The sequence below is a fragment of the Trachemys scripta genome, chromosome 14 (assembly GCF_013100865.1).
Source record: "Trachemys scripta elegans isolate TJP31775 chromosome 14, CAS_Tse_1.0, whole genome shotgun sequence".
NCBI classification, from domain to species: Eukaryota; Metazoa; Chordata; order Testudines; family Emydidae; genus Trachemys; species Trachemys scripta.
Window position 1 is genome coordinate 24,724,592 of NC_048311.1, and position 14,804 is coordinate 24,739,395.

General features: G+C 41.3%; 2 protein-coding genes across 6 annotated transcripts in view; one reads left to right on the forward strand and one right to left on the reverse strand.

Annotated features, from left to right (window-relative positions):
- Positions 1–1,012: 1,012 nt before the first annotated feature.
- LOC117887279 (cytochrome c oxidase assembly protein COX11, mitochondrial) lies at positions 1,013–6,234 on the reverse strand. 2 transcript variants are annotated; one of them, XM_034789703.1, is made up of 4 exons: positions 5,819–6,234; positions 4,408–4,563; positions 2,970–3,095; positions 1,013–1,883 (listed from the first exon to the last, which is right to left on the reverse strand). In XM_034789703.1, the coding sequence occupies exons 1-4, from the start codon at positions 6,158–6,160 to the stop codon at positions 1,701–1,703; spliced, it is 807 nt and encodes a 268-aa protein (XP_034645594.1). In that variant the 5' UTR covers positions 6,161–6,234; the 3' UTR covers positions 1,013–1,700. The 2 variants fall into 2 exon arrangements, with proteins under 2 accessions (XP_034645594.1, XP_034645593.1); XM_034789702.1 differs by having other exon boundaries at positions 5,771–6,217.
- The window catches only part of STXBP4 (syntaxin binding protein 4), a 126,342-nt gene continuing 117,724 nt past the window's right edge, over positions 6,187–14,804 (forward strand). For 2 of the 4 annotated variants that reach the window (XM_034789696.1, XM_034789700.1), the window contains exons 1-2: positions 6,187–6,317; positions 9,518–9,591. In XM_034789696.1, coding sequence (XP_034645587.1) covers positions 9,557–9,591 — 35 coding nt within the window. In that variant the 5' untranslated portion in view covers positions 6,187–6,317; positions 9,518–9,556. Of the gene's footprint in view, positions 6,318–7,147; positions 7,870–9,475; positions 9,592–14,804 lie in introns of those variants that run through there. The other 2 variants (XM_034789697.1, XM_034789698.1) reach the window with 2 other exon arrangements.

A 14,804-nucleotide genomic window follows, 5' to 3' on the forward strand; every position in this document is an offset into this window, starting at 1 on the left:
TTTTATGCAGCAGAACAATGTAACACTCAGCATAAAACTATAATATTTTTAATCAGTCTAGTTCAGATTTCACATTGTGTTATTACAAAAGATACACTGGATGCCAGTAAATACACAGTACAATAATGTTCTTTGGAAGTCTCTTTTAAAACAAGTATTTTAAAAACAACCAATAATTTGGATATACGTAAAAGATCACAAAAAAATAGAGACAGGGGAACAACAAGAGCTCCTCTGCATAGCACTGTTCTTAAATCATATACAAATGTAATTTGCAGAGACCTAAATGATAGCAATTAGATATTTTGTCATGATTTCTAATGTGCCCCTCATGGTGATGTCTGTACTCTGAACTACTACTTTTGGTATTACTTTTATCACAGCCCATGCACTAACGCGAGGGTAGGAAGGAGGGTCTAGGGGGAAAAGGATACGAGAGTAGGATTTGAGACCCGAGTTCAATTTGTGTGTGAGCTTGGGCATATCACTTCTTCCACCCTTTGCCTCGGTTCCCCCATACATAAAATGGGGATAACTGTATGTCACAGGGCTCTTGTGAGAATAAAATCCATTAATGATTGTGGAAAGCCATATTAATACCTAGATAGAAGGGCAGGTAGAGAAGAACTATTCTGATATAATATTGTACTTCCTGACAGCTTTTTAGATAAAGAAAGTGATGTAGCTTGAGAATCTTCTGTAAACACTTTTGCTACTTTCTTTGGGGCTTAGGTAGAAACCAGCAATGCAAAACATTAAGCTCTGGTTCAAAACTGCCATAATAAAAAATAACCCAGTAAGAGCTTCTATACCATCTTTCATTCAAAGATATCTAAGTACTTCACAAATCAGCCTAATTCTCCTATAAGATATTCATGTAGAAATTATTTTCATCTACCACCAAAATGCAGTCACATCTGAGGTGAAACAGCAGCTCTAACAGTACACAACACTGTACTGCTGCTTACCAAAATTGAACACCGAAATAGAAATACCTGTAACAAGTTTAGTGTTTTTTTTGGAAAAATAACCACAAGTAGTCAGGACCTCTGTTGTGCATGACATCCAACACACAGTACTTCTAGCAGCAGTGACCACTGGTCTATGTCAGACTATTAATTCAGTACAATCTTAAAAGGGAGAGTCCTAATGAATCATCAACTTTTCCTGTACCACGTAAGTATTCTTTAGTGACCCAGACTGATTTTGTTTCCTCTCATGAGGTCTCAAGATTAGGTAGAATATTTGCTGGTAAGGGGTATTCCTTTTCACCTAAAATACAGGATCAATGAAAGTTGTCTTTCTTCTGAAGTACCATAAGCTCTTAATCATTTTCAGGTATTAACAGTTTTCTTATCTGGTTTTCATCAACAGAGGAGATTAACAACTCCATACCCTCAGAGATTTAATGGACAAATCTGTTCCTATCAATTGAATGTAAAGCTAAATCTGATAATTGTTTTGAAGATTTCCCTTTTCCTATGTGTTCCGACATCACTGGTCCTTGTAGGGAAAGTAGAATAAAATCACACTTTAAGAGCCATGGTTTAATAATTTAAAATACAAATTCATATTGTACAGTAGTTCCATGTGGTGTTTCATATCCTCCTTGTGTCTTTCGAAAAATGTGTTTTACAAAGCTGACATCATTTGGCTGCTAGGTATCAAAGAAACTACTCAGTTGTTGTATAGATAGTATATTATTGATAACCTGGGAGTGGCAATTTGTGTCCTCCTTTTGCTTCAAAAAAAGTGTAAGAAAGAGTGATCAGATCAACATTGGCCATTCTTGGGTCTTCAGCAAATTCAGGATCTATGAAGAAAAATACAGGCATGTCCACTTCCTCTTGGGGATTAAGCCGCTGTTCTTCAAAACAAAAGCACTGTACATGGTGGAAAGTGGGAACAGTTACAGAACAAATATGTACACACTGCATGTTAAAAACAGTCTTTAAGTGTTCTGTTTTTTCTAAAACCAGTGGGGGAACACTTTAACCTGTCTGGTCATTCAATGTCAGACCTGCGGGTGGCTATCTTACAACAGAAAAACTTCAAAAACAGACTCCAAGGAGAGACTGCTGAGCTGGAATTGATATGCAAACTAGACACGATCAACTCAGGATTGAATAAGGACTGGGAATGGCTGAGCCATTACAAACATTGAATCTATCTCCCCTTGTAAGTATTCTCACACTTCTTATCAAACTGTCTGTACTGGGCTATCTTGATGATCACTTCAAAAGTTTTTTTTCTCTTACTTAATTGGCCTCTCAGAGTTGGTAAGACAACTCCCACCTGTTTATGCTCTCTGTATGTGTGTATATATCTCCTCGATATATGTTTCACTCTATATGCATCCGAAGAAGTGGGCTGTAGTCCACGAAAGCTTATGCTCTAATAAATTTGTTAGTCTCTAAGGTGCCACAAGTACTCCTGTTCTTTTTGCGGATACAGACTAACACGGCTACTACTCTGAAACCTGTTTTTTCTAGTTCTCCTACTTTGATAAATTTAAATGTCTAATGGAATGAGATCTGATTGTGACGGGATAGCAGGTTCTCTCTTTTACATTGTTTAACAGAGATATGGTCCATGACACAAACTTCTCCCCTATTCGTAATTCATAGATTATCTTCCTTCTCTGGTGAATGAATACTAAGTGGTAATTACAGCAACTGCTTAAATTGAAAAGTTATATTAGGAAAGTATTTAATAGTTTTGAAGTGAACAATCAATACCCTATGACTATTCAACCCACAAGGGCCTATGAGATCGTTAGTGGTCCATCTCCTATACTCTGGGAGCCACTCTAATAGGACTTTTAGAACCCGCCTCTATGGTTTAGCCTAGGCTAAATAGATGAATTGATGCATGCCCATTTGGAAAAGGATAATGTCTGAAATACTGAATTTTTCAGTTTGCCAGTCTAGATTGCCTCACGCGCCTAGGAGTTTACACACGTCACCTACTTGTATTTTATTGAAATACTGTCCTGCTTCAAATGGAACCACGTTATATGTAGAGATTCCAATTACTGGTTTGTCTGTAGAATTCTTTGCTTTGTAAAATGCCAGTGCAGTCTCTCCTGGTACAACCTGTTTCAAAAACAAAAATACAATTATTATATTTAATTTAAGTTCATTACACCACTCTCAAAAAGTTCTGTAGGACTTATGTTGTTAAATTTATTCCAGTGATAATTTTTTTTTAGCTGCCTTAAAGGCAGATTCACTGCAAGTTATCTATTTCCTATATTTCCAACATTAGTGAATCTGGAAAAGTGATTGTAAATTAAAAACAGTATTGAGAACTAGCTTTAATATCCACACACAAAATTAATCATAATATGGATACATTTTGGATCTTATCCTACAAGATACTGGACTTCCAGGGTATATCTACACAGCCCACATGTAGACTGTGGTTTGAAGTTGGAGCTTTGGATAGAGCTTGGGTTCTGAAGCCTTTTTTTGGGGGTGGGGTCAGGGGGCGAGAGCCTAGACTAAAGCCCATGTCAGATTAATACACTTTGGTATATAAAGTCCAATAGCACTGGTTGAAAAAAATATCAAAACACTAATTTCAATAATGAATTCAAACAAACTGATCAAGGAACATGACTGACCTCAGAAGAGCCCGTGTTGGTAACCAGCTTTAAACAGTAGCAATATTATTAAAGGTGTAAAAAAAAAAAAAAAAAAAAAGACAAATAATCATGCAAGAATACTGACAAGAAGAGCAAGTGCCATTGACCTAAGCTCTAATGCTGTAATTTACAATGCGGAGGTGGACTGCTTTGCCCTGCCTGCGTGAGCCCTGCAGACTTCAATGCCCACCTGCATTGTAAATTGCAAGACTGGGGCCCCAACTTGCGATTTTGCCCTTGTTTGCAGCCCATGCAACTTTTATGAACCTTTTCTAAAACGTTCTAAGAAACTAATCTACAAACCAATGTGTACAGCAGCAACCAAGGCAAATATTTGGTAAGTAAAAATATTTCAATCATTTGATTTTGCCCCTTAAACTGAAATAAAAAACCGACAATTATTTTTAAAATTATGCAAAATCCCTTCGACAATATCCTTTGAATCTGTCATTAACATTTATGAATTCAAATGAAAGTAGCTTCAATAATATTATTTGAATGAGTGCTGAAAAATAAGACTCCCGTCCTATAAATACTTTAGTCCATGAATAGACCTACGTATAGCCTTGATCCCAAAAAGGCTCATACCCATGTTTAAATCTTTTCAAGATAAGAGCTAATGTATGTATCAGAAGCTAACATAGAACAAGTTTTAAACAGTTAAGATTTGAACCCTCAATTTTTCAGTTTTGTAAGTTTTTTTTTGTAGCTTTGATAATCATTGTATGATGTCTAAATGAATTGTTGTGTAAGTTTCTTACGTATATTTCTGTTTGCTGAGGTCTAAAATTCCAGTGTAGACTTGCATGCACATCAGCATTGAAAGTGACCTTAATGATGCGATCTTTAACAGGTTCCATAGTCTCAATCTGGTCTGAATCATGGCCTGCTACTGCTGACCCACCTAGTCCAGTAGCCTTTAGAAAAAGAAAAGTTGTAGTTAGCAGTATTAAAATTGAAAACTTGAGGTTTACTTTCTGGTACCTGAAATACCAATTTCAACCTCTGTAGAAAGAAGGTTAAAGGTATCAACACTACCACCTTAAGAGCTAGTCAATTTCAGGAAGAATTGAAAGTAGTGTCAGGTACTACTCTTCCCTAGGAGTCCCCTGACCAAATCTATTTCTTTTTCATTGATTTTTTTTTCTTTTCCCCTTTACGAAAGGTTCCAGACTGTAGTGGGGAAAGTGAAAATTACCATACACACAGTAAACAAACTGAAGCAAAAGGGAACAAGTAATTTTGTTACACTGCCCTTTTGAAACAATAATAATAAAATAAAATAAAAAAGAAACAGGCAAGTGCATAACAGGGTCTTAGCCATTAACTAGGCTCCTAGGTGCTATGGTAATGCAATCAATAAACAGTAAGTGGATGGCACCAATTTAAAATATATGGGGCAGAAGGCTGCAGCAAGGAGAGGGAAGTGAGACCCCTGTGTCCCGGTAGAGCCTGATATTTAGGGTACATCTATGCTTACGGCAGGGGAAAGAGTATGTACACTGTATGCCCACCTAGCAGTGTGCACCAGGGGTTCTCAAACTGGGGGTCAGGACCCCTCAGGGGGTCACAAGGTTGTTACATTGGGGGTCACGAGCTATCAACCTCCACCCCAAACCCTGCTTTGCCTCCAGCATTTATAAGGGTGTTAAATATATAAAGAAGTTTTTAATTTATAAGGGGGGGGTCCGCACTCAGAGACTTGCTATGTGAAAGGGGTCACCAGTAAAAAAGTTTGAGAGCCACTGGAGTAGAAAGAGTCACGGTTCAGGTGGGGAGAGTGCCCTACCCACCTGAACCCTAGGCTATATACCCTACACTGCGCTCTACATGCCCAAGAAATGCCCACCACATCCACACTGGTATTCTTAGCAGTCAAGCGTCCGGTTGCTAGGGCTTTCCCTGGCGCCAGACCCAGCAGGGACAGGAGTGGGCGCAGGCTGCCTGTCCCTGCACTGGATAGGGACACAGGTCGTGTGTGTACTTGACCCCGCCTTAAGCCTAGATTGTAGCCTTAGCACAACGGGGGAGAGGGAAGGGGGGGCAACATCTCTGCGGCAGCCCTAAACCTCCCGGCCGGTGGGGGAGTCCTTGGCGGGCGGGGGTCCCTGTCCCGGCCCTGACCTGGCAGTAGAGGCGGTAGAGCGGCACGGCCGCGTAGGACATGCCCACCATGCCCACGGCCGCGGCGGCGATGTAGGTCAGGACGGTCCTGTTCCTGCGTCTCCACTCCTGCTCCTGGCCCCGCGGGAAAGGGTTGGGGCGCGCCACCCCTCGCGCCTGCTGGAGGCCAGGCCAGGCCTGGCGGCGGGGGGCGCTGCCCGGCCCGCGGGGGGCCCATTGGCTGTGCGGGGCCCCGGTCCGAGGGCACCGGCCGCAGGACGAGCCCCCCCGGGCCAGGGGCTCCCCAGCGGCTGGGGCCCAGACACGGAGCAGGCGGGGGCCCGATCCGGCAGCCACGCACGGCAGCCGAAGGACCCCGAGACACCTCCAGCCCCGCCCGCACAGCCCCATCCTCCTCTCTCACGTGATGACCCGGGTCTGTCGGGCAGGGCGGCACTTCACACACGTGATTCGCTATTCTCGCGAGACTCGGCGCTCAGGTGGCTGCGCGGCAGGGACCGGGCAGTCTCCAGACTCGGTGGCGCACAGTGTACGGCGGCCGCAGGGGGTAAGTTCGCGTTCTCGTTGCCCTGGCCCTGACCCCGCCCCCTCCCGGCCAGGAGCTGCGGGGAGTCCAGTCGGCTGGCGCGTGTGGCGCAGCGGGGTTTCTCTGTCACTTTCACCAGGGCTTTGCCCTGACACCACACCCCCCTCCTGGGAGGAAAGGGGGCATGGTGCTCCCAGGGGCGGGGGCAGCGCCCTCAGTGGGGACATGGCAGGGGCGGGGGCAGCGCCCTCAGTGGGGACATGGCAGAGGCGGGGGGGGGCGCTCCCAGGGGGGGTCTGGCAGAGACGGGGGGGGCACTCCCAATGGGGACATGGCAAGGGCGGGGGGAGCGCTCCCAGTGGGGGCATGGCAGGGGCGGGGGGAGCGCTCCCAATGGGGACATGGCAGAGGCGGGGGGAGCGCTCCCACTGGGGGCATGGCAGAGGCGGGGGCAGCCCTCAATGGGGGCATGGCAGAGGCGGGGGGAGCGCTCCCACTGGGGGCATGGCAGAGGCGGGGGCAGCCCGCAATGGGGACATGGCAGGGGCGGGGGAGGGCCCTCAACGGGGGCATAGTGAGGGGGAGCGCCCTCAATGGGGGCAGGACAGGGACATGGGGAGCGCTGCCATTGGGGACATGGCAGAGCAGGGGGGTGCTCCCAATGGGGGATGGGGCAGTGAGGGTGCTGCCAATGGTGACAACTCAGAGTTGGCAAGAGCACTCCCAATGGGGACATGGCAGAGGGAATGGGAGCGCTCTGAATGGGGCAGCGGGAGCGCTCTGAATGGGAACATTGCAGTGGCAGTGGGAGTGCTCTCTCAGTGGGGCTGCCCCAGGGAAGGGGAGCACGCTGTTTCTCCCAAAGGTCTGATCTTGTGGGAGTGTCACCCCACAAAACCCTTCTACCCACAGGGTTGTACCCAGCAAAAATGGTTTTTCTCTGCAGGGTCATCCAGTGAAGCACTGTGAGCATTCCCCAGGCTTCCAGGGTGTCCCAGTACAGGGAAGGCTCATGGCTGTTTCTCTGTCAAGGGACCTTTTGCTGCAGGGACATTTCTCGGGGGCTACATACCATTATACTGTTGTAGGGAAGTTCCTGTGGCCTGCAGTGCTTCTGGGGCCGTGCAGAACCTCACCATAGCCTCGCGTCAGACTGTTTGCATTAGACCAAGCAAGCAGCCTGCCGTGGATTGCCACGCTATGTTTTTAGGAAGTCTTGATGCAGCACAGTCAACGTTATAACATGGCACGATGGTGCTTGGTTGCAATATTTCACTGTAGTGCCTTGGTTTTTTGGCCAAGTCCATCCTATTGCATCACAATACTTTCCTACAGCACACTGGTGTTTTCAGGCAGTGCCTTTCTGTGAAGTCGTGCATAACAGTGAGTTGATGAAGTTCAGAGTCGCTGTAGTGGCATCTTCATACAGAGTGATGGATGTAATGATGTAATTCCATTTATTTGAACAAATGGTTGCAAATGGCGTGGCCTGGGACGCAAGCGAAATTTTTGAACACCACATCCCTACTCTGTGTCCTGACCTGATGACTTTTTGCAGTGGGATCAAGTTTGGGTCAGTGGGTTATATTTTGCTGCATTGTCACCCCATTGTGTATTGCTTTGACTATATTTTGATAGAAAATATTGACAAGTTATGTAACATGCCAATGTGATGTTAACAGTAACGATTTCACGACAATCAAGTTCACACAAATTCGCAAAGGTAGCTAATCCTAACTATACTGGCCCTACACACTATAGGTGACAATAGCATTATCTAGAGAAGATGAATGAGCAAAAATTCCTGGGGAAGCTTAGTCTCTCTTTTAAAAATTTTATTTAATATAAATATTTTTATTTACTTTTTTGCAAACATATACTTATGGACAGAAAGAACAAATTGGACTGTGTCTTTAAAAAGAAACTTTATACATCCAACAATTGATGGAAAATTTGAAAGTGGTGCAAACTGTTTGCCATTATTTAGGATGTGTATGGGGGAATTGGAAGTATCAAACCCTAACATTGGGGGCAGCTATGCTACAATCATTATATTAGTTGATGGGTTTGAAAGAATACCAGTACTTTTCACTTTTATGTAGAACTTCATCCAAGGAACTCAGACTTTTGCAAATTTTATTAGGCTAAACTTCAGGACACCTCTTGTGAATGTAGGTACTTATCTCTACTGATTGGTAAATGATGCATGGAGAAGTCAAGTTATTACTCATGCATTGGTTTTCTGAGAATTAGTTTTTGTTTAGATTTTCAAAAGGCTTCAGAGTTGCAGAACAAGCTCTACCTGATTTTGGTTTTGTAATTACTTGGATTTTTCTGATTTATGAGTTCCTTTTTTTACATCGCTTTAAGTCAAAACCCACACAACTGAAACATTAAGCTTTGCGTCCTATAGTTGGGCTGCATTTTCAGACTGAGTGGCACATCTTGTTTTCAGGTGCTGCTCTAGAGGGTGACAAACAACTGCACCAAATGTGGCAGCTAATGAATTTGCTGCCTTCTAAAATGAGGTATACCAGCCCATCCTTGTAACACACTGGTTGCACGAGTCATTGAATGACTCTTGTTACAATCAGCCAAAAGGGGTGAAAACAATATTTATAATTCTCCTTGTTAACAAAAGGGGAAGAGATATTAAAAGCAAGGGAGGCTGAAGTAAGTCATGTTCTCTTGAAACCAACATGTTTGAACTAGATGTTAAATGAACCGGTAGGATATTTTCAAACCAGTAATGATCCAGCAGTTTATCAGATGACTATAACCTAAATACATTCAGGAATGTTTCTCATGGACTTACAGTTTTGGTGAGGCTATTATAGGAGTGACCCTTTTGCATAGTTTCATTAATAATATTTAATTGCACAGAAGGTTTGAATCACAAGGGGTCTAAATCTGTGTAAATCTTCAATGTAAATCTGGAGGAGCTCCATTTATGCCAATGGAGTTACTCTGGATTTATAGTGGTACAACAAAGAACAGCTGAGGATGTTAGGCTTTTGGTACTTTGCTCCTCAGCAGTCAATTCATGAACCAGTTATGCCCAGAAGTGATCTCTTCCCACTTATCTTCAGGCAAACAGTCTTTAAAAAATTGGTACAGTATGAGAATTTAAAAATAAACATGTCTGCAAGTTTCTAAAAGTGGTTTCTCCTTTTTTACAGCAATCCTTAATCTCGGTTGTGGGTCTGTCATTTATCTTTCAGAATCTTCTATTCCAAACATTTCACAATTAATCTAAGAAGATGGCCTCTACAGAGTCCCTACATTTACATAAAAGGTAAGTTTAGTTTTGTTTGTTTTTTAGTTTAACAAGAATGTAGTAAACCCGGGGTTACTGGATCAAGTTCTCATTGTTAGCATTGGTGGTGATGGTGTGTTGTTTCAGTACGTTCTTAAAGGTAAACACAGTCCAAACCAGGTTCTTACAAATGTAAATATTTTAATTTTGTTAATTTCTTGTTCACAATGGCCGTAGAGATTGAAGGCCTCTGCCTTTCCATTGAAAAAGCTTCCCCAGATCGCCACACAATCCTGCCTCATCTCTGCCTCAGAGCAGCGACCCCTAAAGGTTGGAGAATAATTCAGTCATCAAGTCCATTCAGTCCTCAATCTCCCTGCTGAGACTGCCTTAAGGTTGCAAAATAGTACCAACTGTGGTTATTTTTTTATAATGTAGACACATGTTCACTTGGTACTAGATGGAGACCACCAAACTCCAAATAAAAACAGCTTTTAAATCTTTCAGTCATTTAACCGACACTGCTTGCAAACCGATGCCCTTGAGATGAAAAGCTGCATATATTATAATTATAACTAATATTCCCTTGAAAACTTCCTTGTTGTAGAATATCATACTATAAGTTTACTGAAGATGTGTCTTGAGCTTCTCTTAGGAATGAGCCAGCTACAATAAGGTCATGCCAAATATGGAGTTTATATGTTATAACACACTACTTCTCTGCATAATAACGTTTGCATATGTCTTGTATTTTTCATGCAAAAATCTCAGTGTTCTAGAAACATTAATTAATTAGCTTCCTAACAACTCTGTGTCAGAAGTAAGTGCTATATTAATTTTACAAGTGGTTATAGTTAAGAGCCTTAAATCAACTGTTACTGAACCTTTGTTATTTAAATCAACTTCTTACTGAACCAATGGAACCTTTCCATGATTAGCTCAAAATAAATGGCATTCAGGAATCTTAACTCCCAGATCCTTCTCAAACCACTAGATAACCATGCCAAGCATGTCAGCAAAAATGATAATTTAAAACATACACAAACAGTTTGTGCAGAATTGTATCATGACTGTTGTGCTCATGCACAACTTGCTGGGTTCTGCTCTCAGTATTGGCAAACTAACTTATTATACTCACAAATTTGTAATGATACTGGCAAAAGATAAGCAAATTAATAGCCATCTTAATTTCAGTTGCAGTGGAAACTGAAAGAAGAAAACAGTATATTTACCAGATGGAAAAGTACAAAATCAATAAAGAAATAAATTGTCTTCATGTTTCTTACAAACAATTGAAAATTAAAAACAAATGTCCTATGCAGCACTCGTCTGTATCCTTTTAAAGGGCCAAAGAAACTTAGCTAAATATTCTTCATAGTTAGCTGCGTTGTCACTGATACCAGATCATGGTTCTTCAGCAAGCTTGATTATTATTTTTTTGAACAGTGGGTGTGTACATGAAAAACATGCATCCAATTGCATTCCTCCTTTGGGTGTGCTGTGCAAGGATGATGGTCGTGCATGACTGGTCATTTGTAGACGTAATTTACCCAGTTTCTCTGTGCAAACACAGGCACATGCAGATTAGGCACAATCTTTGTGTGTGAAGCTGCACAATTTGCCAATAGGTTTAGATAATATGATGATATATCAGTAATGCACATATTCAGGTGCTAATTGAGATTTACAGGAAGTTTAAACACTACATTCCTTGTGTTTAAAATAGCTATGTACAAGGGAATAAAAAAAAACCAATGAACATTAACAACGAGGAGTCCGGTGGCACCTTAAAGTCTAACAGATTTGTGTTAGATAATCTGTTAGTCTTTAAAATGCCATCGGACTCCTCGTTGTTTTTGTGGATACAGACTAACACGGCTACCCCTCTGATATTTGGTACAATTCATGTTGTTGCACTTTGTTGCTTGTGCCTATTTTCTTATATTTTTTCTAGATTAAACAAGTGCCATTTAATGGAATATATATTTTAATCTTTCCAATGACATATTCCACAATTTTTTAAAAATTAATTACTATTTTATGATAGACTGGATGCAAGTATTTTTCCATATTCTATAACAAAGCATTCACCTGGCTAAGGGCCATAACATCTTAATGAATTTTCACCCTTTAAGGTTTTTAACCTGAAAGGTTACTGTTATATAATTGACTTTTGTAGGATTTTTTTTTCATGATTTAATTTATCATTGACTTTTTTTTATGAAATCATTCCATGATTCTTGCTACCAAGGATTACAGGATTATTTAGCAGACGATAAATTACCTGAATATTTCTAACCTCAGTTACTAACTGGTAATAAAATATAATTCTAGAAAAGTCATCACATAATGATACCATCATTATACTTTATATCTGTTCAAAGAAGAATCTTAATCTCTTTGTCTAACATGTTGTGTGTTCTTATCTATACATACTGGAATAACAGGAAACATCTATTGAAATGTCATTTTCCTCAGTATTATCATCACTTTATGCATTATTTGTTTGGCGGTAGTGCCCAATTATATGCTAGGTTATTTCCAGACATACAACAAGGAATGTCATGCCCCAGAGGAGTTTGTCTGAAAGAGAGATGCAGACAGGTAGACAGAGGTTGGGCAAGGGAAGCAACAAAAGAGATTTTGTGTGTGAATCAAAAAGATTCACTAAAGGTGGCAAAAGGGGGACTTAAACATGGAGACGGTCAAGCCTTGCAGATGAGTTCAGGGAGGCTGAACAGTGTGGAAGTGCTAACTGGAAGAAGGTATGAATGTAATTGTTTGAGAGACTGACAAAAAGATGGACAAGGGTGGGTTCAAGTTGATTGAGGAAGATAAGTAGGGAACTGTAATGTATTTAATAAACTAAGAATGCTTAAAAGATATACCGGTAAATATTTTCTGATGGAGTTTTTATAGCATGAACCAACTTTTCTGATTTTTAGAAAAGACCTTTCTGAGCTTTTTAAAATTAATTTCCACAGAAAAAACCTAAAGGTAGAATTCCTCCTATCTGGTTATATATTGCAAGGAAATCTCTTATCGATGGTTAAGAAAAATAAACATCCATTTGTGATTTGATTTGATTTTTTTTATGAGTACATAAAGCCTTGAATGACATTTTTACTGGTTAAATAGAAAACATGACCCTAAATAACAACAAAGCCTTGTCTATACAAGGGATATTTTTTGCAGAAAATTCCCATTGTTGATACGACTGATTCAACTCCATTGGTTTTAGTAACATTGGGAGCTTTGCTGTAGAAAGCACCATGTCAATTAGATATGGTCTGACCAAGGTTACATGACATGATGCTTAAAACACTAACGGCCTGTCTACTGCAAAGCTCCTAATGTTGCTAACACTGACTGAGCTAAACTGGAATAAGTAAGTCTATACACTGCCAAATCCAGGTCACTGAACTTATGGGAGTAGTCCCATTGACCCCAGTGGAACTCCTCACATGGGAGTCAGGAGATCTGGGGTCTGTTTCAGCTCTGCCAGTGATCTGCTGTGTAATCTTGGGCAAGTCACTTTGCCTCTCTGAACCCTTATCTCTATTCCCATAATCTCTCCAAGTCAGGGACTGTTTCTTTATACACAGTGCAGTGCTTGTACACAGTGCAGTGCTTGCAGTGAAAATTTTTTTTAAAAGCCTTACTTGATAAAGATGAAATATCAGCCGAATGGGTGCACTACAACTTTAAGAAGAAGCACTCTCTGGCATGTGCTCCCATTTCGAGGATAGCCCCGGAACCCTGCCGTGCAGTTCCAGACATTGGCAGATGCTGCTTGTCACAGTGCTGTTCCCTGCTTGAGAGGGGATTCATTTGCTGTTGAAACAAAGCTCTCAGAGGTGGGAAAAACACAGAGAAACTGATGTCAAGTATCTGGGGGTATCCGAGTTAGTCTGTATCTACAAAAACAACAAGGAGTCTGGTGGCACCTTAAAGACTAACAGATTTATTTGGGCATAAGCTTTCGTGGGTAAAAACCTCACTTACCCACGAAAGCTTATGCCCAAATAAATCTGTTAGTCTTTAAGGTGCCACCAGACTCCTTGTTGTTTTTGTAGATACAGACTAACTCGGATACCCCCAGATACTTGACATCAGTTTCTCTGTGTTTTTCCCACCTCTGAGAGCTTTGTTTCAACAGCAAATGAATCCCCTCTCAAGCAGGGAACAGCACTGTGACAAGCAGCATCTGCCAATGTCTGGAACTGCACGGCAGGGTTCCGGGGCTATCCTCGAAATGGGAGCACATGCCAGAGAGTGCTTCTTCTTAAAGTTGTAGTGCACCCATTCGGCTGATATTTCATCTTTATCAAGTAAGGCTTTTAAAAAAAATTTTCACTGCAAGCACTGCACTGTGTACAAGCACTGCACTGTGTATAAAGAAACAGTCCCTGACTTGGAGAGATTATGGGAATAGAGATAAGGGTTCAGAGAGGCAAAGTGACTTGCCCAAGATTACACAGCAGATCACTGGCAGAGCTGAAACAGACCCCAGATCTCCTGACTCCCATGTGAGGAGTTCCACTGGGGTCAATGGGACTACTCCCATAAGTTCAGTGACCTGGATTTGGCAGTGTATAGACTTACTTATTCCAGTTTAGCTCAGTCAGTGTTAGCAACATTAGGAGCTTTGCAGTAGACAGGCCGTTAGTGTTTTAAGCATCATGTCATGTAACCTTGGTCAGACCATATCTAATTGACATGGTGCTTTCTACAGCAAAGCTCCCAATGTTACTAAAACCAATGGAGTTGAATCAGTCGTATCAACAATGGGAATTTTCTGCAAAAAATATCCCTTGTATAGACAAGGCTTTGTTGTTATTTAGGGTCATGTTTTCTATTTAACCAGTAAAAATGTCATTCAAGGCTTTATGTACTCATAAAAAAAATCAAATCAAATCACAAATGGATGTTTATTTTTCTTAACCATCGATAAGAGATTTCCTTGCAATATATAACCAGATAGGAGGAATTCTACCTTTAGGTTTTTTCTGTGGAAATTAATTTTAAAAAGCTCAGAAAGGTCTTTTCTAAAAATCAGAAAAGTTGGTTCATGCTATAAAAACTCCATCAGAAAATATTTACCGGTATATCTTTTAAGCATTCTTAGTTTATTAAATACATTACAGTTCCCTACTTATCTTCCTCAATCAACTTGAACCCACCCTTGTCCATCTTTTTGTCAGTCTCTCAAACAATTACATTCATACCTTCTTCCAGTTAGCACTTCCACA